The following is a 22,048-nucleotide window of genomic DNA, read 5'->3' as shown; positions in this document are numbered from 1 at the left end:
TGTTGGTGGAGGAGCCCAGGGCTGTTTTGAGAAATGTTCCTCACGTTTGGGATTGTTAGAAGAGACAACCATGATGTTTGACATCATCAGAGATGAGTCTGGAGTTATTTTTCTCTTCTCATCAAGTACTCTGTACGTTCTATGGGCACCTAGGACTCAACACATCCCCAACTGATCCCATCTATTCCCCAAACCCATTCCAGAAACAGCCTGTATTCCTTAACTTGCAGAATGAGACCACCTCTCCCAGACACGTATTGAGTCAAAGCCCACTGGTTCCACCTTTTCATTATCTCTTGAATCCTCTCCCCTACCCCCGTATCCAAAACTTCCCCGGTTCTGGCCTCCCTCAGCACCTATGTAATCCTTCAGAGTTGCTTATCTGCCCGGACCTGCTCTCCTTTCCACATTTCTGTACCCCTGCTCTGCAGCAGAATTTCCTTACCCCTGGCTACCCGCCAAGAAATCACCTGAGGAACATCAGCGTTTGGAGCGCGTTCCCACGGATTTTGATTGATTTGGTCTTGGGTGGAGGAGAATGGTTTTTTCCCCCCAAATCTTCTCAGATAATTCTAAGTGCAGTTAGGGATAAGACCCAATGCCCTAGAGCAGTGGTTCCCAAACACCACTGGACATCATAATCCCTCGGAGGGCTTGTTAAAACGCAGGCCTAAATCATTTTGTGCAAGTTATGACCTGCCAGCTCCTTCCCCACCTGCTTCTGGTCTCTCCCAGTTCATTTCTTTTTTCTTTTTTTTTTCCTCCCATTTCACTTCTTATTGCTCCTCACCTCCTGTTTTGCACTCCAGGCATGAGAAATTGCCCACTGTTCTCTCAACGTCCTGTGCTCGTTCCTGCCACCAAACCTTGGCAGATGCCTGTCCCTTTGCCTAGAATGCACACCTTCCACTCCCTGTCCACACAAGGCCAATGTCCACGTATCCTTTGAGGCTAAGAGCACACATGCATCACTTCCTCTGTGAGGCCTCCCCTGGCCTCCTCCCAAGAAGAGTTGGCAAACTGCTTCTGGCTGCTCCTGGTGACATCGTACTCTGCCGTCATCATAGGACCATCACGCTATTTTATTATTCACTTGTGCATATGTCTGTCCATGAGATTTAGCAGGCTGGGTCGATTCTTTGTTTATCTTGATGGCCAGCCCCTAGCACAGGGCGTGCTCTGGAGGGAGCGCTCAGCAAATGTTTCTGAATGAGCTGATTTGGGCATCATCTCCTTACGGGAGGGAGGCATTGGGGATAGGGCCCCCCTGCTACTCAAATGGGCTTGGTAAACCTTGGGACACTGTGATGCTGACAGAGTGACATGGGTTACCTGCTCCCCCAAACCGAGGAGCTCTGTCCAAACATCTAGGCGGGACTTGAGCCACAGCCAGCTCTGGTCACTGAGCTGAAAAAGGTGGCTGTGGCCCACAATGGTAGCAGCAAAGGAGAGATCCTTCACCTGGAGGTTGGAGTAGCTTACATAGAGACTTCAGAGTGATGGCAGAACAGCCTGACTGCTTGTTTGTCCATGGGTCTGTCTGTCTGTGTATCCCCAATCAGACTCTACCTGGATGTACAGGTACTCGAAAGCAGCAGGATCTCGACGCAGCAGTTCCACGGGGTCTTTGGGAAAGAAGCTTATTCGGAAGAGGCATTTCATTCCTTGGTAGTGTGTCCGCTGTACCACCTGAATCCCAGGGATGAGAGGGGTGAGGAAAAGAGATCTGGGAATCCGTGGCCCATGGCTGTAGTGGTAAGAGCCACACACACCTTGAGGTGTATCCTCAAGGCTGGGCTTGAGGCTGAGTGAGGTGGCCGCTTGCCATTGCCTCCCACCCGATCCAGCCCAATTATCCTTTGAGGAAATGTCTTGCCTACCCCTCTGGTCCAAAGAGACTAGAATTTTTTTTAAAGACCTTTAAAAAAAAAAGATTGTATTTATTTATTTGAGAGAAAGAGAGAGTGAGAGAGAGCGCCCGCAGAAGCAGGGGCAGTTGGAGGGAGAGAGAGAGAAGCAGACTCCCTGCTGAGCAGGGAGCCCGATGCAGGGCTGGATACCGGGACCCCAGGATCATGACCTGAGCCTAAGGCAGACTCTTGCCAGACTAAGCCATCCCAAACTGACTAGGATTTTTGAATCACTTAACCAGGACATGGCTTTTGTCAACAATGGGGTCTAAGGTCCAAGACACAAGATGGGAAGAGGGGGCTCCTGTTAACTCTGCTGGCACTGAGCCTCTTTACAAGGTGAAGGTGTTAGCCCTGCAGCGAGAAAAGAGTCAGAGAAGTTAAGTGGCTGATGAAAAGCAAGTCAAGCTTTAAAACCCCATCTGGAGGTATAGGTGATGCAAGTTGGCCATGTATGTATGTACAGGTAACTGCTGAAGCCGCCATAGGTCATGACGAATCATGATACGATTCCTTCTACTCTTGCAGATGTTTGAGGTGTGTGTTTTTTTTTTAATAAAAAAGTTTAAAATCCCATCTAGAAAAAGAGACCAATTGGATTCAGAAGGCCTGTTAAGGGGCCAGGGTGGTGTGTAGGCCTCCCTTCCAAGCTAACAATCTTCCTGCTATAGGTGGGAACCCATGAGGCTTTGGACGGCATTAGGGTGAGAGCTAACCTTGAAGAATTTTCTTTCCTAAAATCCCTGTGTGTGTATGTGTGTGTGTGTGCGTGTGTGTGTGTGTGTGTGTATGTTTGATTTGGGGGTTTGCTGCATGTCCATTTAGGCATTTCTACCCAATGGCCCCTCTCCAGTTTCCTCCTTCCCTCTCTGGGAATCCTGGTTGGCGCCCCTGGTTCTTCCTGGTGCCTCCCCATTAGTGAAGTACCAGCCAGCATTTCAGGTCTCCCCAGACTCTTTCTCCTACTCTACCTTGAAAGTTGATGTGGGTGACATGCTGCCCACCCCCCACTTAGCCCATTCTCCGCCCACACCTGTCCAGCCTCAGTGGTCTCAGTAGACCCCACTTGTTGACCTTTTCATATTACAGCCTTCAACGGAAGGCCAAGTTTCCCCTCGGAGGCAGAGAAGTCTAGCAGGCAGGGCCTCCAGGAGACAGCAGGCTTGACACCACTCTCCATCCCAGTATTCTGGGAGCCAAGCTGTGACTCACCACCCCACACTTTCCCCACTAGAGACCGAGACTAACAATCTTCATGCCCTTCTCAGGTCACGAGGAGCATTGCCAAAAGCCCGCTGGATGTGGTTAGTATAGACCTTAACTGAGAACTGTTCATTTCTGGGGGCTGGCTGGCTGAGGAAATCATTATGAATTTTCCAGAAAGAGGATGCCCGGAGTCCTCTTCTCTAGCAGAGGCCACAGACAGCTCCCAAGCCAGGCCGAAGGAGTTACTTACATAAGCCAGGGGCTGCTTGTCCTGGAGAAGCAGGAACTTGTGGTTCTGTTCCGGCCCAGCATACTCAAGGACCAGAGCGAAGTGCTCAATGTACCTCAGGGAAAGACGGTCCTGTAATGTTACCATCACATCCTGTGGAAGAGAAGAGAGCCTTGAGAGGGGGATACATTCCAGTTCTACACCACTCTTGGCACCAAACATGGGAGAGGGGGACCACACACCAAGAGAGATGGTCCTGGGCAGGAGGCGGAGCCCAGGAAGAGTGACCAGATGGAGACATGGGCCTTTAGGGTGGCCCAGGCCTCCTCCAGGCTGAGGAGAGTAACCCATGAGTACTTGGGCTCTGGGGAACAGCAAAGGTGCAGGGTGGTAGACGGAGAGGTTTCTGAACTTGGCCTGGCCAGACATTTGGCAAAAGGTGGTCATGGCTCTCCCTCCCTCCTTGCAGTCAACAAAATGTTTTTGGAGTGCCTACCAAGTGCACCACTGAATAAGGAAGGCATGATGCTGGTTCTTCCCCCACCTTGCACAAGTCAGGACGTTCACTCTAGCTTGTCCATCAACCCTTTCCTCAGGAGCGTACAAGAGCAAGAGCCCCAATTACGTGATTAAAAAGTAGACTATTTCTGGATTCATAATCTAAATCGAATGACTTGAGTCACTGGCAAAATGTTCATTTTTGATTGTAGCTGGCTTTTGGAGATGATCAATTTAGCAACTTGAAAAATATGTCCATGCAGAGAAACCACATCACGTGTCTTGTGTACAGTCATAAATCTGACTACATCGAGGCTCTGTCTGCTCCGCTGCCCTACTTTTAATATTAGGATGTCTGCAAACATGTCCTTGGGGGCTGCCCAGATGTCAGTTTTGAGACTTCTGTCATCTATTTGCTGTGACTGCAGCACACACACTATGTGTGTGTGTGTGTGTTTGGGTGTGTGTTCATGGAGTCAGCACAACTCAGCCCCCAGAGGCCGGAGAACAGCCGGCACGGGAATGTGCAGCTCCCTTACAGCCAGAGTTGCCAAACAAGCCCCTCCGTGAACATTCAAGGACGCCAAGCCATTCAGATGTGAAACTGGAAACTGGTGGGTACTTGAGAGTGTCTCTTTGTAGCATTCAAGTAGTTACAGAGGCGCGAGTGTGGCTGGAGCTCTGGCGGGGACAAATGAGGTTTTCTTTGCTGTTTAGCTGCCCTGGAATTGCGAATGCCCAAGCTGCTGATTGCCAAGCTGGTGTGACAAGTGGAACAGCCCCCGTGCTAGGCTGTTGATTCAATACCCAGGTACCTCTCTCTGGGACAAGTGGCTCGGCAGCTTGTCTGAGTTCCAAGAAATGGCAGCCGCACCTTTCCTGAGGTCAGGATGAGATCACAAGCCAGGGGACACTGCTGTCCTGAAAGGCTGGGGGTACCCGGAGGCAACAATGTTGTTGTGTCATTGGGTTGTTGTGAGGTCGGGGGATGCTCGGAGAAGTCTCTGAGGGGAATGAGAGGAGCAAATGTTCTGGTGTGGAGACAGAGCTTCAGAGGACATACTGATGAAGAGAAATAGCCACATCTGGAGGAGGTGGCACTTGGACACCCTTGGGTGGCCTAGCTGGGTTTTGATGTCCCTTTCAGAGGCTGAGACCTCCAATAGGCCAGAGACCATCCCAGGACACCCTAAGGAATATGTTTTGGTCCTAGGCCCCTTGGGGGAGCCACCCAGGCCTAAGCCTTCCGAAGAGACTCTCAGTTCCATCGTCACGGGGTAGGTCTGGTGTTCTATAACTTGGGTGCTACTGGTACTCTGGGCAGGACAGTTCTTTGTCATTCAGGGACTGTCTCACTCCCTGCAAGATGCTCAGCATCTCTGACCTGGAGAGACTCAATGTCAGTAGCACCCCAAACCATGGGATGACCCCAAATTTCTAAATGCAGTCCGGGAGGGGCTGAGAACCCTGGCTGAGAACCGCCGGCGAGGCCGACCCTGAACACCTGATAATTCCTCTTAGACAATTTTCCTGGCCCAGGGATTTCATTCTTTATAAGGTTGTCTTGTCCCCAGCCTGGGGACCTCAGGACGCCTTTGAGCCAAGTGGGTTTTTTGGGCAGATAGATGCTATCTCATTGGCTGCGTGGAAATTCATTCCGAGGATGGCATTCTCTTTCTTCAGGGGGTCCAGAAGAAGTAGGAGTAGTGATTTCTGTCCCAGATCCGAGTTGAACCTGGGGGTTACTCATTTCCTTGTCCCTCCTCCTCAGGACGAAGGGAATCACTGCAGCTTTTGGACAGCTGGCTGAGCTCTTAAGAATCACAGCTCAGTAACTACTCTTCTTGAGAAAGGAATAGCCAAAGGGACTGTTGCTGGACGTTTCAAATCTTGGTTCAATGCTTAAGATCCGATGGTTATTTAAAAAGCAAAGCATGGCTAGGCTAATCTCCCAAGAGATTGTGTTTGTTGATTTCTGTGTGTAAATGTACATAGGTGTTATCGTAGCAATATAAATCACTTTTGCTTTATAAATGTTTTAATGATCTTCACGCCCCTTAGCTCCTGAGAGCCTTGAAGGACCCGGTATAACATGGACACAGAGCAGTGCACAAGTAGGTGCACACGTGCACATGCACACACACACCAGACATGTGTAGCTGGGCACTCAGAGTCTCGCCTCCCCCCACACACCTTCATCCAAGGGCTATGTGTTCTTGCAGCCTGGGGCTCACAGAGGCAGAAGCACCAAGGCCACCTTGTTCCCCAGCAGCAACTCTCCACAGACCCAGAGACACCCAGGAATGAGCAGCCGTGTGTGACCCAGAGAGGGCAAAGTCTGACCCGAGAGAAGGGAGACTGTATGTACCTTAACAGTAGTCCGGCCATCAAAAGTGAATGATTTGATCTGCCCATTTTCTAAGAAGACCTTCAGGACATTGGGGATGAGGAGAAGAGCTTCTTTCTTCATCATTTTCTGTGAATAGGCAGGGAAAGGTCAAGGAGAGGGGCTCATTTCGAAGGCAGAGGAAAGCCAGAGGAGGGGTATAGGAAGGAAGAGAAGGGGGTGAGTGAAGGAGACAGAGAGCCAAAGGTATGGAAGGACAAGGAGACAGAGGAAAGAACAGATCAGTGATCATGCTACCTGCAGACCAGAACCAAATGCTCTACGAAAACATTGGGCCATATCGAAAGTTCACCTTTCATTTGGTATCATGGCGCACCCCCATTCTACTGTGGCTCAGCCTTCCACAACTAGGGGTGATGCTTGGCCCACAGAGACCACTGTACCCTAAACAGCAAATGGAAGGCCTCCTTAGGACCCACCTCACTCACTGGCTCTTATATGCTGACACTCCCCTTTCTACCAGGCCCTTTGCAGGCTGAGATCATGTCCACCTCCGTGCCTTTGCTCTGCCAACCCCCATAGTCTCCTAGGTCCTTTCTGACCTGGCCCCTGCCTACTTCTCCAGAGTCCTGTCTTGCCAGTCCAGGTACCCAACCTGCCCTTTCAACCTGTATATTTCTGACAACTGATCGTTCAGGGACCGTGTCACTCCCTGCAGGACACTGCGCATCTCTGACCCTGAGACGCTCAATGCCAATAGCATGCCAAATCATCGGCATGTCCCACAACACCTTCCGACATTTCCCAAAGTTGAGAGGGGGCAATGTCGACCCTGATTGAGGACCACTGGCAAAGCCCATGTTTGAACACCTGGTAACTTCTCAGCAAAAGTTTTCTCAGCCTCAGCCCAATGTCCCTTGACTTATAGAGTGGTTAAGTTCTCCATAAATATGTGTTAAATAAAGACTGTTCTCTCTGCCTTCCTCTTTCCCTCTGTGGCCAACTCCTACTCATCCTTAAAAACCCAGCTTAAATACCAATTCTGTAAAGTCTTGTCCAAACTCATCAGGCACTTGGACCTGGTGTTTCCATGTGTTCTCAGGGTAATATCACACACACCTCTTTCAGTGCTCTTAGCATATTTTTGAAGAATGTCTGTCTTTCACAAATGGTGAACTCGGCACTATTTAATCTTTGTAGTTCTGACATTGAGCAGAGTTCCTGGCACATAGTTGGTGCACAATACATGGGTGTTGAATATATGAGCAGTAGATATGTAACGTGTGCTTACTTGAATGATTAGAATCACCAGGAGAGTCCGATTGTTTTCCTGGGCCATCACCAGTTCTAGAGGAACCAAAAAGCTTTCTAAGATGGCCAGAAATTCTTAATTCAGTGGGCATTCACTGAGCCTCTCGTATATACCTCACACTATGCTAAGTAACTTCCATGAGAGCCAGGCAAAAAGAGAGGATTGGATTTGGTCTTATAATCTTGTTGTAGAGACTGGGCACGGCCACGTGAATCCACTAGAAAGCAAGTATAAACCCAAACCAAACCAACAGGTGTAAGATGGGTAAGATTTCCTAGGTGAGGTGAATTAGATTTTGATCTAATGGTGGGAGTGGACTGTTAGAGAGACCAGAAGAACAACAGTCTACATCTGGGGACCCTCACAGACATGAAGAAATGAACAAGCAAGTCCTCCCTGGTTGGGATTCAGTTGGGGGCGGTGGAGAGTCAGGAGTGGGTATAATGTTGGGAAGACGTGGCTCCCTGGTTCTCAGCCTGATCCTGAGATGCCTTTTTCCCACCAGGCCCAGGCTGATGACACCCAGCGGTGGCACGTTTTATTTAGCATACTGGGTTGGACTCAGATAATTACTTAATTGATTTTGCTTAAAAATAGAGTTGGCAAGGAACGCCCACTGGATTTATTTGTGCTCTGGCTGCTAAAGCCCCGGAACACCGAGGCAGAGGGAGGATGAGACAGTCTTGGAGTCACCTGAGCTTGGACTCCCCTAGGTCCTGAGCAACAGTGAGGCTGCTCGGGTCCACACTGGTTGCATGGGGATGGGGGTTGTGACATCAGGTCACTTCTGGAGCATAGCTAGAGTGGGAAGACTGATGTCTGTCTGTTTCTGTCTTAGTCAAGGGCCTTACACTGCACGTGGTGGCCTGTCCAGGAGTGACAGAAGGACCCTTGGGTGGGTCCCAGCCACTCTGGGGCACTTGCTTTGAGGTTTGTCTGGGGTCGGGCCTTGATCTTGACTGTGGCTAGCTGGGATGTAGGAGAGGGGAGTCATGTTGGGGGGAGGGGAGAGTAAGGAAGGGGGAGTAGAAGGGAAAGGCAGAGAGGGGAGGAGAGAAGGAGAGGAGAGACGGAAGGCAGGTTTTCACTGGGCGGCCTGGTCTTCAGTGATCACTCTGTAACACTGAAAGGGGATAGTCTGTCCTTTCCAGATTCAGTTTGCATCTCCTCTGGCTTTTTGAGGGCTTAGGACACACATGTCCCCTTAGTGGCTTGGCCCTTGGAGTGTTCTTCATCATGATCCCAACCTCCTACTTCTCTTGACGGAGATGGAGCCCAAACACCAACTATGCGATGGCTTCCCCAGGGGGACCCTGGAGTCCCCTGGCTTCTCAGCCTTCCCTGAACGGGGATGGAAGAGGGCCTGGGCTGAGGCTGGGATGAGTGCCAGGGAAAAGGCCATGGAAGACACCTTTGTTCTCTAACCCTTCTTCTGAGTGGCTCTGTTTCAAAGAACTACACCAGTGCCTGGCACCCCACTGACTTCCCCGCTCAGGCTGGGCCTGCTGGCTTTTCTCAGTGGCAGCTGTTCCTCTGTACAGACAGGCCATGGGCCTCCCAAGAGCCTAGCCCATAGATGCCTGCAAAAGCCCACAAACGGCTGTTAGCTCAGCTCTCCCCACCCCCCACCCCCACCCCGACCTGGCTATCGCAGACTTCTGCAGGCTCCTGGGGCACTCGGGCCATAATCCATGACTGCTTAACACACACCTCCTTGCTCTCCACCCATCTCTTCTCTGGGCTTATCTGGAGCAGACAGCTCAGCTCAGGGAAACCCCAACAGAACAATGAGAAAGACTGCAGGCTGGCCATAACCTCCCCGCACCCAGCCTGGCAGCTGCACAGCAATGGATTGTCAAGGATCACCTGCTTGTTGAAACCATACCACCCAGTGGGGGACACTGCATCGTCTCAACCCAAACCACTACCCCCCAGAACCCCCCCAACATTACTGAGCGGTATCCAGGGGCAGGGAAGAAGTGTTTCTTTTGCATCCCTTGCTGTGCTGGGGACACAGCAGGTGCCTAATGAAAGCTCTGTGACAATGAGAGTCTGTATCATTTCCCCCAGGCTGCTAGCCGATATCCTCTCCGGTCAAGCTGGGCCAGAGCAGGACCACTTTGATGCGAAGAGAGATCGATTTCACCAGCCGCTCTGGCTTGGGATCTTCAGAAAACTACTACCTCCTTCCTGCTTCTGTCAAACAGCCCAGGGATGTTTGTGGAGCGCTGGCTCTGAGCCTGAGCTAGACTAAGGGGGGCCCACATATTCCTAACTCACTGCTAGCCTGGAGCCCTGTGATTCTCCCCGTCCAGCCCCATAAGGCCGCCTGCTCCGCCCGCTCCAAAGAGCAGCAGATGAGCGCCTGCTCCAGAGGGAGACCTCCAGGGCCCCGCTGATTCTAGCTGAGGGCCGAGGGCAGGGAGCTAAAGCTGCACTTACTGCGTCTGTTTCTCCAACGGCCACCTGCTCAGAAAATCGGACCTTCGCAGGATTCGATCTCAGCCTGGCCTTCTTTGCGGCGCTGATGAAAGCAGATTTGGGGGACTGGAAAAAGAACAGAAGGCCGGTGAGTGCTCCATCCCCGGAAAGAACCTGACCTTTGCCACGCTGGAGTTAAGATGTCTCAGTACACTTCGCCTTGCTGATCAATAAGTCGATAAGTATCGATTCCCTGCTAGGTGCAAGGCAACGTGCTAAGTGCTTCTTCCACGATTGGTGTGTTCTGAGAAAAGCTGGGCGTGCACTGAATTCGGGTAAATTGAATCCCGTTATTAACACTCTAGGCCTAGGGGAGTTGGCAAAAATTCTTTAGTAATAACATCCACTGAATGATTACATATTTGGTGTTCATAGTGTGAGGTATACCTAAATGGTGGCTTTTATTACATCTGAATATGAGCACCTCAAAGGAGTTAAAGGAATGATCTTATTCATCTCACAGATATGCCCTGACCCCAGGAAGGAAATTATAGAACGACCCAAGGAAAACGAGGAATCTTGCTGAGGGGCCCCCTTCATGTCTTTGAGGGAATTTATTCATTTGTGTGGCAAATTTAGGGAGAACCTACTATTTGCAGGCACTGTTCGAGGTGACGAGGGATTCAGCAGGGAGCAACACCAAACTCCCAGGCCTCAAAGAGCATCATTCTCGCAGGATCAGAGAGACAATAAACAAATCAGTTCCTTTTGGGTAGCAGCAGACAAGGACTCTGAGGCCAAATCAAGCAGGGTGGAGGGCTACACAAGAGAACGCACTAGTGAGGAGGGGTGAGTGAGGAGGGCATTATTTTTGACTAGATGTTCAGGGGAGACCTCTCAGAGGAGGGGATATTTAAGCAGAGACCGGAAGCAAGTGAGGGAGTGAGAGCCTCCCAGACAGAAAGGATGATAAAGGCTCTGAGGTGGAAGGATGGGGCGCATGAGGAACCGCAAGGAAGCCCAGTGTGGCCAGAGCAGAGCGATGGAGGGGGAGCTGGAGGAGTTGCGCTCCAAGAGGCAGGTGGGGGCTGGGTCACGTAGGGCCTTGTCAGCCATGGTCAGAACTTTCGATTTGACTCCACTGGAGCGTTTTAAGCAGATAGGGTCTGACTTGCATTTTAAAAGGATGCCTCTGGCTGCGGTGTGGAAAACAGCGTAGGAGGGTCGACACCCAAAGTAGGGAGACCAGTTTGGAGTCTCCTATAATAACACAGTTCAACTATGATGGTGGCCTGGGCTAGGGTAGTCATAAGGGAGGTGATGGAAAGGGAGTGAATTCTGGACCTATTTTGAAGACAGAACCGAGTGATGTGTTGACGGATCGGATGTGGGAGGCGAGAAAAAGAGAGGAGTCAATTGGAAGAACAGAGTTGCCACTTACTAAGGTGAGCAGGACTAGGGGGTACATTGGGATTGGGGCTCCTTCAAACCACCTCCTCTACTGGCTTTGTCATGGAGCCCTGGAGTCCCACAATCAAGAATCCCTGAGAGTGAAGTTCCCGAAGGCCCCTGCCAACTGGGAAGGGGATCCATTACACTATTTTCCGCCATTAATGCTGCAGTTGAAATCCATTTACCAGATCAGCCACAGGAAGGGAGGGCCCTAAGATAAAGACACACCAGAAACAAATGTCCTCATCAGGACTTGGGCCCTGGTCCCAGTTGGGTCTCTTCTGGAGCCAGCAATCTCATTCCCCACAAAGGGTGGACTGTAGGAAGCCACCTGTTCCACCCAGGTACACTCGAACCTCAGGCGGTGGGTCTCCTTCCTGGCTGCATGGCAGAAAGAGTGGGGCAGCTTTCCAAAGCCCTGATGCCCAGGCGCCACCCCAGATCAATGACCTCAGATTCCTGGGGCTGGGGCCCAGGCATTGGCATTTTCTTTCTTTCTTTCTTTCTTTCTTTCTTTCTTTCTTTTTAAAGTTTCCAATGACTTCCAAATGTGGCTAAAGTTGTGGAGAACCACTGAGCTAAAGGCACGGAAGACTTCTCATCCTGAGCCACAGAGGTGGTTTGTTGGCAGCAGACGGTATGGCACAACAAAATCCAGGCCTGGAGATCATTGCAGAAAGTGATTACAGTATTGATTGTTCGTGGGAGTCAAGAAATGCCTTTGGATGTTGTGCAGCTTGGTGCTTAAATCCTGGGCAGGGGCTGCAGGCTGCAGCAGGAGCACAGGGCAAGGGCAAGATAGAAAGATGTGGAACTCTGTTCAAGCAGCGCTGCTTGGCTCCGTCTCCATAGTAGTCTGAATGTCCACCTGAGGCACCACAGACACAAAGCAGGTGAAATCTTCACTTCTACCCATCACTCCCTCCTTTTTCTGTAACCATCTGTCATCGGATGCCTTCATGCACCGTGGGGAATGAGGTATCTCTAGAGGCCTCAGCGGGCTATGTAGTCCACCCTTTATTTTTACACGTGAAAACGGAGGCCTGGGAAGAGGGTAGGGTTTGCTCAAAGTATCAAAATAATTTGGTAGTGGAGCTGAAACTGGAATCCAGATTTCCAGCATCTTGGATTGGTGACTAGGCCCCATAGCCCACTGAAGCGGGGTGTCCATTCCCCATCTTTCCTCCACTGGTTCCGGTTTGATGCTGGTCCTATTGAATGGACCTTTGAACATATGAAGGACCACAACTGGTATCCTTCCAGGTCTTTACCTATGAGGAAGGGACAGCCTCCTTGGGATCCCTACCAAAAGTCTCAGATTGGATCCTACCCAACAGATACGACTATATACAGAAGATCCAGATATTTTTATAGGAGCAAAACCACGAAGGAGGAAGTGGAATTGCCTATATTTTCAGGGCTTGTAATAATTTCCGGTGTCTGTGGTAGAGCTATTTTCAGCTTGTTCGTGCCTCATTCCTCACTGACCCTTGTCCTGTCCGTGTCTAAGACTCCGTTCTATTCTCAGTCTTCAGACTTGATCACTGATGGTGACTCACTCATCGCCAGCTGGTCCTGACTACATGTCACCGACTCACGTCTAGCCTGGTGCCTCCACACAGGTGACATCTGCCTTGCAGTGGGATAGGAGGGGCTCTCAAAGGTCGCCCTGTTCCAAAGCATTTTTGAAGCTCAGCTGCAGGGCCTGAAGTTCTTAATGTGAGGGTCACTCTCTTGAGTGAAAATACTAAGAATTGGGAAGGCCCTGATCAAAGCATGAATGTGGTCCCAAGGAGGAGTAATAAACATAATTCCTGGGCTGGATCCTGCCTGCCACCTGCTTTTATAAATAAAATTTTATTGGTATACAGTTGTGCTCTTTATTGGTATACTCAGGCTTCACCTGTGTTTGTTTTTGCAATATCATGCATCACCTACAAACCTTATGATATTTACTAGACAGCCCTTTACGGGGAAAAAAGTTTGCTAACCCCCGCACTAACTTTTTAGCATGCACTCCCCACTGTTTCTAAAACTTTCCTGATGGTAAGAATCACTGGGGAGCACTTGCCGAAGCACAGATTTCTAGGCCCACGCCGGACTTAAAAAAGTCAGAATCTCTAGGAGCATAAGGCACAGGAATTTATATTGTTGAAAATGTCCTAGCCCATCAGGCAGAGATTAATTGAGTACCTTCAAGCTGGGACATCTGAGCTCTTCACTGACCCCGTTTTTCCCCCTCAAGCAGTTGGGAATCTCATCTTGCAACAGGCCCCCTCGCTGGCGAAAATGAATTTTGGCTGGGAGCACGGGACCAGAATCAGGAAGCACCATTGGGGGCCACTGTAAGCCCCTTGAAGCCAATATGAAGCCAGCAGCTCAGTGGAATAAGCAAGAGACGAGAGGGCCTGCCTCTCGCTCAGGACTGAATTCAGCAGCTGGTGATTCTCTAACCATTTTTCTTTTCTTTTTTTTTTTTTTAATATTTAATTTATTTTTTTTTTATTTTATTTTTTTTTTATTTCCAGCATAACAGTATTCATTATTTTTGCACCACACCCCGTGCTCCATGCAATCCGTGCCCTCTATAATAACCATTTTTCTTTTTAATTTGGTGGCTCTATTAGGACAGATTTCAGGGTTGGGTTCAAAGTCGGGTATATGGCCCAATATTTTAGTGCAAGATAGAGCCCCACTTGGATTGCGAGAGGATAAAGCTTGGGTTCCTGCAGCACGGACAGCCTCCTAGTCTCCTTTCCACTGGTTTATTGTCTGACACCTGAGCCTCCTTCTAAGCAATCCCCATAGTAACCATTGTGGGAGTCTGAGAGCCAACCTAGGGCCAACCTAGCCAACCTAGTTTCATGGGACTACTACTGATAAGGGACCCAGAGCCTTCTGATCTGCTCTTGGGGCCTGGAGGTGAACATGCTCTCTCTTTGGCTTCCAATGCCCCCTGCAAGACACACATGACCCACATTCCTCATCTCTGGCCCCGACAAAGTTGTTCTGGGCACACTGCCCTGGGCACACTGGGCTGCTTCCCACTTCTGGTGCCCACCTCATGCTGCCTCTTCACCATCGTTGCCCTTCTGGGCCACCAGTGTCCCCTTTGCTTAGCTAAAAGCCATCTCTAAAGTCCAGCTCAAATTCCGCCTTGGTCCTGAGTTCTTCCCCAATTCCTCCAGTCCCCTCCCCAGATTTTCTATAGTATTCTCCTCCCCCTTTTCTCCCTCAGAGAGAAAGAGGCAGAGGGAGAGGCAGAGGGAGAGAATCTTAAGCAGGTTCCATGCCCATCACAGAGCCTGACAAGGGGCACGATCCCACAACCCTGAGATTGTGATCTGAACCAAAACCAAGAGTCGGAAGCTTAACCAAGCGAACCACCCAGGCACCCCTATAGCACTTCTGGTTAACCCACACTGCCGGAGCTCATGTCCCCCACTAGGTTGTAAAAGAAGAGATAAGATTTTATATTACTCTATTTACCCCTAGCACCAAGCATAGAGTAGGCACAGACTTAAAGAGAGCGGTTGATTGCTAAGGTGCATAATGCATTAGTTCACCAATTTGGCAGATACGGCCTAAGTACCTACCATCTGCCAAGCACCATACCTTGAGAAGCTCTGTGGAAAACTAATACTTCTGGAGTAGTTCTCATTATTTCGGCCTTTTCTTCTGGGCAGGTGGTTCCAAACAGAGTGGATCCTGGATCTTTGGGTACAAGTAAGTCTTCAGTACTGGAAAACTAGTTTCATTTGAAGGGCCTGTCTACTTTCTTCACGAGGGCCATTTTAAGTCCCAACAAAGTATTTTAAAAATATCAATTGAGGACCTACCATGTGCCAAGGTCTAAGGATACCAAAATGCATATATATTGAGTCAATCCCGGGGGATAGTCGGTCACTCAAAGATTACGGAACTCCTTTAAATACATCTGGGCATAATAAGTGGCTATAGAGGCAGTATGCATAGACGGGCCCTGGGAACGGACCCCTGTGATCACCCCCACTAAAACACCCTCAATGGTCTGACATCATAAATGTCAGTCTATTACAAGAACAGTGTCATCTGAAAGAGATCGCATATTAGATCAGTAGTTCTTGATACGTATCTTGGCTGCATAAGAATCATTTTGGAAGCCTTTTTGAAAGACCAACTCCTGGGTCCCGTCCCCAAAGCTTCAAATTCAATTGCTCAGGACTAAAGCCCAAGTATCAATAGTTTTAAGAACTTCTCAGGTGGTTCTAATGTATAGCCAGGGTCAAGAACCACGGTACTAGACCCTCCTCAGCCACGGAATGTGAAGCCAGAAGGAGCCTTAGAGGTATGAGGATTCCTGGGCCACAGGCTGGACCTACCAGGAGACTGTCTTCTGGAAGAAACAGTAATCACAATGAACACAGGCTTCAGGGCAGGGAGGTGCAGATAAGCTCTTATTATCTTGAGAGAAGATTTTCTGTCTCAGTCCATTTCTGTGACTCATGGTAGTTATGTTTTATAAAGTCACCTCAAACACCGAACCAATGAACACTGAACAGTTGCTCCTGGGGGAAATGCGTGTGTGTGTGCGTGTATGTGTGAGTGCGACATGCGTACACACAGGCGTGCATGTGTGTGTGTGCATGAGTGTGAGTGTATGTGTATGTCTCACAGATGATAATTTTGAATTCTAAAAACAACTCATCCTGGTAGATTCTATTTTCTTTCACTGGGAGAAAATGAAGTTCTGAAGTGTTAAGTGACTTGCTTGAGGCTGCCCCACTAACGGGTGCCAGAGTTGGGATTCAAAGCCCATCCAACTGCTCCTGAGCCTGACCTTTCTGCACTACATGGCACTGCTCCCTGCCATCTCTATCTTCCGGACACGTCCCGTGTGACGGCTGAAACAAGATGGCAGGGCGCTGCCCTATTTGACCTCAGCTGGAATTGTGTGCATTGGGAGACTCTAATTTTTCATGCTCTGCCTATGTCCATAAGTGAGCAGAAAAGCACCATGGGTCTCGGTTTGGTGGTTACGAATAAATTTTAGGGAGTAGGTGAACTTGCACATGCAGAATCCTGAATAGTGAGGATCGACTACACATGTATGCAAGGCTGACATTTACTGGGGAGGTGCTGGCATGGCCATTCCCATTGTGAGGGTTTCTTTCACACTGATTGGTAAGTAGCCACTGCCCTGAGCTTCCTGGGTGCCCCCTGACCTCTGCCCTGGGATCTCTTTATCAATGGTCAACTGAAGGGTTAACACCTGGCCCAGTTAGGAGGCCTCCAAGACTCTGCTCCAGTGCCCATGGCTGGCTTACATTCTGATCGAAAGTCTCTGACTGTAGGGTTAATTGTTTTGACTATGGCCCCTGTGTGTTTGTGCTCACTGCTATGCTCCAAGGGTTTAGAGAGCATAAGGCCAAGTCCCAGACTATAAGCTCTGTGAGGGTAGGAGTCATGTCTGTCCCATGGACTGCCATGTTCCCAGCTCAGAAGAGCACCTTGAATGGTACGTATTCAACAGATGTTTGCTGAACGGACCCACAAATGAGAAACTTTTATTGAGGTTGGTCAGGCTGCGGTATCTGGAAGAGTCTCAAGCCAGGTCTTCAAGGAAACAGACCCATGTTAGAAGAAGGGTGGAGCAGTACAAGGAGAGAAGCCTACAAGGTATAAGAACTAAGACCTGGACTGGGGGAGAAGGAAAGAGCCTGGCCATAGCAAAGAGGTCCTGGAATAGGACAGTGAGGGCATCAGAACTGGAGGGCAGAGGGGTGTTGGGGGTACTGGGATGGGAGGTGGGGGGCAGTGTTAGGCTTTTTATTCTGCACCCATGTTTGGACACTCGAGTCTGGGTTGCCGTGATGGCTGGGAGCTGGGTCTCCTTTATTCCTTCGACACATACTCATCAAATGCTTACTCTGTTGCAGCGAACGATACACAGCCCTGTCCTCGTGGAGCTGATATTCTAATAAGGTTTGGGTGAGTCACTAAACAGCCTGTGGTCCATCTGCACCATGGGACACTACTCAGCAATTAACAAGGGACAGAATGCTGATACTGGCCAAAACTTGGATGACTCTCAAGGGGGCTGTGCTGAGTGAAAAAAAGCCAATCCCAAGGGATTATGTGCTGTATTGTTTGGTGTATATAATATTTTGGAAATGATGACATTACAGAAATGGGTAACATACTAGTGGTTGATGGGGACTGAAGCGGGGGAGGGGGTGTGGCTTAAAATGGGCAAGGTGAGGGGTCTTGTAGTGGTAGGACTGTCCAGTGACTTGACTATGCTGGTGGCCCCGTGGTGGACCCACACCACATGTGACGGACTGACACTGAACCCTCTACACACATTGCATCAGTGTCAACGTCCTGGTTTCGAGATGGAAGTTTAGTTCTGGGAGCTGTAACCCTTGGGAGAAACAGTGTAAAGTGTACACACGGCTGTGTATACTAGCTTTGCATAGCTTTGCAACTTCCTGTGAGTCTATAATGATCTCCCAGTAAAAAGCCTACAGATAAAATATTTCTTTGAGGAAAGAAATGACACAGTATCAGGAGATGGGGACAGGTCGATGCTGACTTAAAAAAGGTAGTCAAGGAAGGCTTCTAAGAGACGACATTTGAGGAGAACTGAGTAACACAGTAACCCACAAGGAGAGGTAAAACACAACAAGCATGTTTTCTTTTCTTTTCTTTCTTTTTTTTTGGGGGGGGGGAACTGGTAGCCATTTCATGACAGGAGCCTGGGGAGTGAAGAATGACAGTCCACTGTCCACTAGGCAACTTGCTGTGCAGAAAGGCAGGGAGGGAGGAAGCGGTCTATTCGTTACACCCGCTAAGGTGGAACTTGCCTGCCCAGAGCTACAGGAGGATTGCTACTGAGAAAAGCCTGTTTGCCAGAGAGCAAGTTATGAGAGGGAGAGGGAGAGGGAGAATGGGAGGGGAGGGAGAGAGAATGTGCCTGTATAAATGTGTGTGTGTGTGTGTGTGTGTGTGTGTGTCACACTGAGGATGGCTTGGGGCCATGGGGAAAGGCAGTTAGTGCCAGAGCTTGATTTGAACCCATCCCTGACTGACGAGCCCTGCACCTGCACACTGTCCCTGGCTTTGTACGGAAAGGCCAACTCTCTGGAAAATCTTTCCCTCTGTCTCTGCCTGGGAAATCCTGCCCCATCTCTGGAGGTCTGGCTCAGGTGCAGCCTCCTCTGTGAAGGCTCTCCTGATTTCATGCCTCCTAACCCCAAAAGGTGGGACCTCTCCTGTGGCCATGGGGGTGGGACATTAGTGTTGGAGGGCAGGGCAGTCTCGGGGACACTGAGAAGGGACAACTAGGCTGGCGGTGGAAGGAGGGCTCTGAGTTTTGCACATTAAATTTCTGCACCTGGGTCTGTGCATTTGAGATTATTATTTAACAACCAGTTAGTGACTACACCAGGATAAAGATGAACCCGTCTGTCCAACTGTACTTTCCCACCAACATCATATTAAATTCCCCCCATTTGGTGCTGGGCCTCATATATTGCAAGGCATCTAGGAAATATTGCTATGAATGAATGAATGAGACTAGCTAGCACCCACCATCTGCAAGGACTTTATGGGAGTTGGACCCTGGGCAGGTACATTTTGAGGGGGCATAGGAAAAAAAAAAAGTAGAAAATCTGTCTGGGACCCCGGGGCAGTGAGCGTGTGGCCTCTGTGGGGGTAAAGCGTAAAGCAAAATGCACAGGGCAGAACACAGCACTGGAGAGCCTTTCAAAACCCCCAAGCCTTGAGGGTAGAAAGCAGAGTCAGATGTTCAGAAGGTATGCCTTGCCTTCACTCCTCACGCCCTGGCTCACAACATGTGGATTCTAGTCTTGCCGTCCACCCGCCCTCCCGTCACGGTCACTTTCCAATATGGGATTCTGTCACCTCCGTAGGGAGGAGGGGTGGCTGGCGCAGCAGCTCACTCACCTGATGAGTGTGCTGAACTGTAAGAACAATGAATTCCTTAGCGCTCCTACAGAGAGAAGAAGGAACAGGACAGTCGTGTATCACGCATTAGGTATTCATCTCACACGAGAAGCAACACCAGAATTCTCCCCTGGGCTGCATTCAGGGATACGGATTAGGCCAGTGGGCACTCTGAATATCTGTCCGGCTGCCTCGCCTCCCATTTTTTGTGGCAGTCAACGGAAACCATCCGTAGAGGTTCATGTGGGCATCTGAAGAAGGCATTACCATAATCTCTGGGGCTGTCATTTTTCAGGTCTTCCCATTCTAGTTCCCTCTCACGTTTGCTCTGTAGAACTCCCCAGGCCTTAGGAGAATTTTTTTTTTTTCTGTAGAATAGAAAATTCTCGAGGAAAACTGAAGGCCTGAATTATAGAACTGAATTGGCAATTTGATATTTAAGCAAGAGGAGGAATTCAAAGGAAAAACCCAAAGGAGGTCATTTGGTTATCATGACTCATACTCAGCAGATTTGTTTTAATTGAAGGACCAAAAAACGAGAGCCAGGGAGCAACAGATGGAACCAAGACTCTCCAGACAGCAAATATTCAAAGGGATGAGGAATCTGAAACTCCTCTGACAAGACTTATGCCAATGATCACACAGGCCATGAGGTATGAAAATTCTCCCCCGGGAATACACAATCCTTTAAAATAACTGAGAGAAATGGAAAGAGTTTGCCTGGAAAGAGCTTCCCCTCTCCTCACTGGACTTTTTCATGTGTTTCTGGGAACAAGGGTATTCAAGAAGCAGAGTCAAGATCACTTGCTTCTAGATATTCAAGGAACACCAAGGCCTCCTGCTCGAGGACTTGGAACATTTTCCACATTCAGTGAGGCCAAGTCCAGGGATGGGGAGCTCCTGGGAGAAGGAAGGAGCTGTGTTCCTGGGAAGCCCCACAGGAAAATCTGTCTCTTGAACAGGGCAGGGCATAGCGTAAGTCAGATTATGTGATCTGTCTGCCCCAGCCCCTGCCATATTTCCCCATTTCACATAGAACAAAGCCAAAGTCCTTATAGTGGCTACAGGTCTTCCCCTCTTTACTCCACTTCACATCCTGGCTTCTCTCCTGCTCCCCAAACATGCCACACTACTGCCTCAGGGCCTTTGCACTGACACTTCCCTAACACCCTCCCTCCTTTCAGTCTTGCTTTCGTTGTCACCTTCTCAATGAGGCTAACTCTGGCCAGGCTATTTAAAGTTGCATTGGTACCCCTGTGCCCAGCACTCCAGGACCCCATTTATCCCGATCCACTTTCTATCCTTTGATAGCCTCCATCCACTTCCGGTTTGCTGTACAATTACACATTTATCATGTTTATCGTTAAGGCGTGTTTCTTTCCAAGAGAATGTACACTCCAATGGTGTTTCTCTCTTATTCACTGCTGTTTATTCAGTGCCTAGAACAGTGCCTGGTGCACAGTAGATACTTGATAACAAATAGATTCATTGAATGAATGAAATAATAAAAATTGGCTAGCCCCTGAGGTTATCAAATGAATGAGCTCTGTCTTGATCCTGAAGGAGCTCCAGAGTCCCTCACGAAACTGGGCTACCTGTTCTAGGGTGCAAAGATATTCACTAGAAGCAGAGCAAAGACTTCTGGATGATCAGGCTGGAAGAACCCCAACATGTCCTCAATGGGGTTGAAAGGACTTACCCCATTTTGGTGTGGTGGCGGAGGGTAAAGGGTGGAGTTGGGTGCGGGGAGAAGCAATGGCCTACTGAACTTGGAGGAGAGACAAACCAAACATCATTAGGGACCAGACACGTTTCAAGATGTAAGCTGGATAGGGGAGCATGTCAAGGAAGACCTGCCCTGGACTTCGGGAGGGAGCATTCCAAATGCTTCCAGAGAAAGTGAGAAGGGGCTGTTGTATCCACAGTGTGCTAAATCTGCCTTTGAAGGGGAGGGAGTGTCTCTGGGGACAGGTGGAATTTGGGAGAAAAAGAAAGACAAGTGAGATAAAGAACATTCTAAAACAAGAGGGCCTGAAGGAGATGGAGGCAGAGATAGGCCAGACCACACAAGGCAGACAGAGAGAGAGAGAGAGAGAGAGAGAGAGAGAGAGAGAGAAGCACATAGTTCCATTTGGGGGGACACAGCCAAGGTCACCAAAGCTGAAGGCAACCCACGGAATTTAGAGCCTTTACCTCTATCTCTTATTCCTTATCAACACATCTATGATCTATGCATGGAGGGGTGTGTGTGTGTGTGTGTGTGTGTGTGTGTGTGTGTGTGTGTTATGTGTAGGGGTGAGGAGGGGAAAAGTCACCCGCCTCTGACACTCCTTTCTCTCTCTCACTTGCCCCCACCTGGAGAGGGAGCTAAGAAGTCCCACACATTGAGCAGAATCCACAATGGCAGCTTCCCTTCCTCAACCCATTAGCCAAGGATTCAACTTTTCTTCTCCTCAGGTTTGTTGTTGTTTGTTTGTTTCTGGTGCTGGGGAATATGGATAGATGAGAAAAAAATAACTAGCTCACACTTCACTTATCTCAGAGTGTTCTTTCTCCCTTTTTAATTTTTTGTCCAGAGTGTTCTTTTAATGGCTTGTTTGGTTCTCACCGCTCACTGGGTCTGTCCCTCTGCACTGAAAGTCAAAAACCAAGGGGTTTCAGTGAGGAACACAGTAAAGGGGAGGAAGGTGAGGTGAGCTCCTGCATAAGGCTGTTCTCTGTCCACA

At 49.4% G+C, this 22,048-nt stretch overlaps 1 protein-coding gene across 2 annotated transcripts in view; it reads right to left on the bottom strand.

Moving 5' to 3' along the window:
- Nucleotides 1–22,048, bottom strand: part of FRMPD3 (FERM and PDZ domain containing 3) — a 74,482-nt gene that overhangs the window by 32,035 nt on the left and 20,399 nt on the right. The window contains exons 3-7 of one of the 2 annotated variants that reach the window (XM_032330570.1): nucleotides 19,323–19,368; nucleotides 9,945–10,049; nucleotides 6,212–6,319; nucleotides 3,367–3,498; nucleotides 1,570–1,689 (exon numbers count right to left, since the gene is read on the bottom strand). In XM_032330570.1, coding sequence (XP_032186461.1) covers nucleotides 1,570–1,689; nucleotides 3,367–3,498; nucleotides 6,212–6,319; nucleotides 9,945–10,049; nucleotides 19,323–19,368 — 511 coding nt within the window. The remainder of the gene's footprint in view (nucleotides 1–1,569; nucleotides 1,690–3,366; nucleotides 3,499–6,211; nucleotides 6,320–9,944; nucleotides 10,050–19,322; nucleotides 19,369–22,048) is intronic. The other variant, XM_032330569.1, reaches the window with a different exon arrangement.

Source organism: Mustela erminea, chromosome X, assembly GCF_009829155.1.
Source record: "Mustela erminea isolate mMusErm1 chromosome X, mMusErm1.Pri, whole genome shotgun sequence".
NCBI lineage: Eukaryota > Metazoa > Chordata > Mammalia > Carnivora > Mustelidae > Mustela > Mustela erminea.
This window is presented reverse-complemented; position numbering and strand designations above follow the sequence as displayed.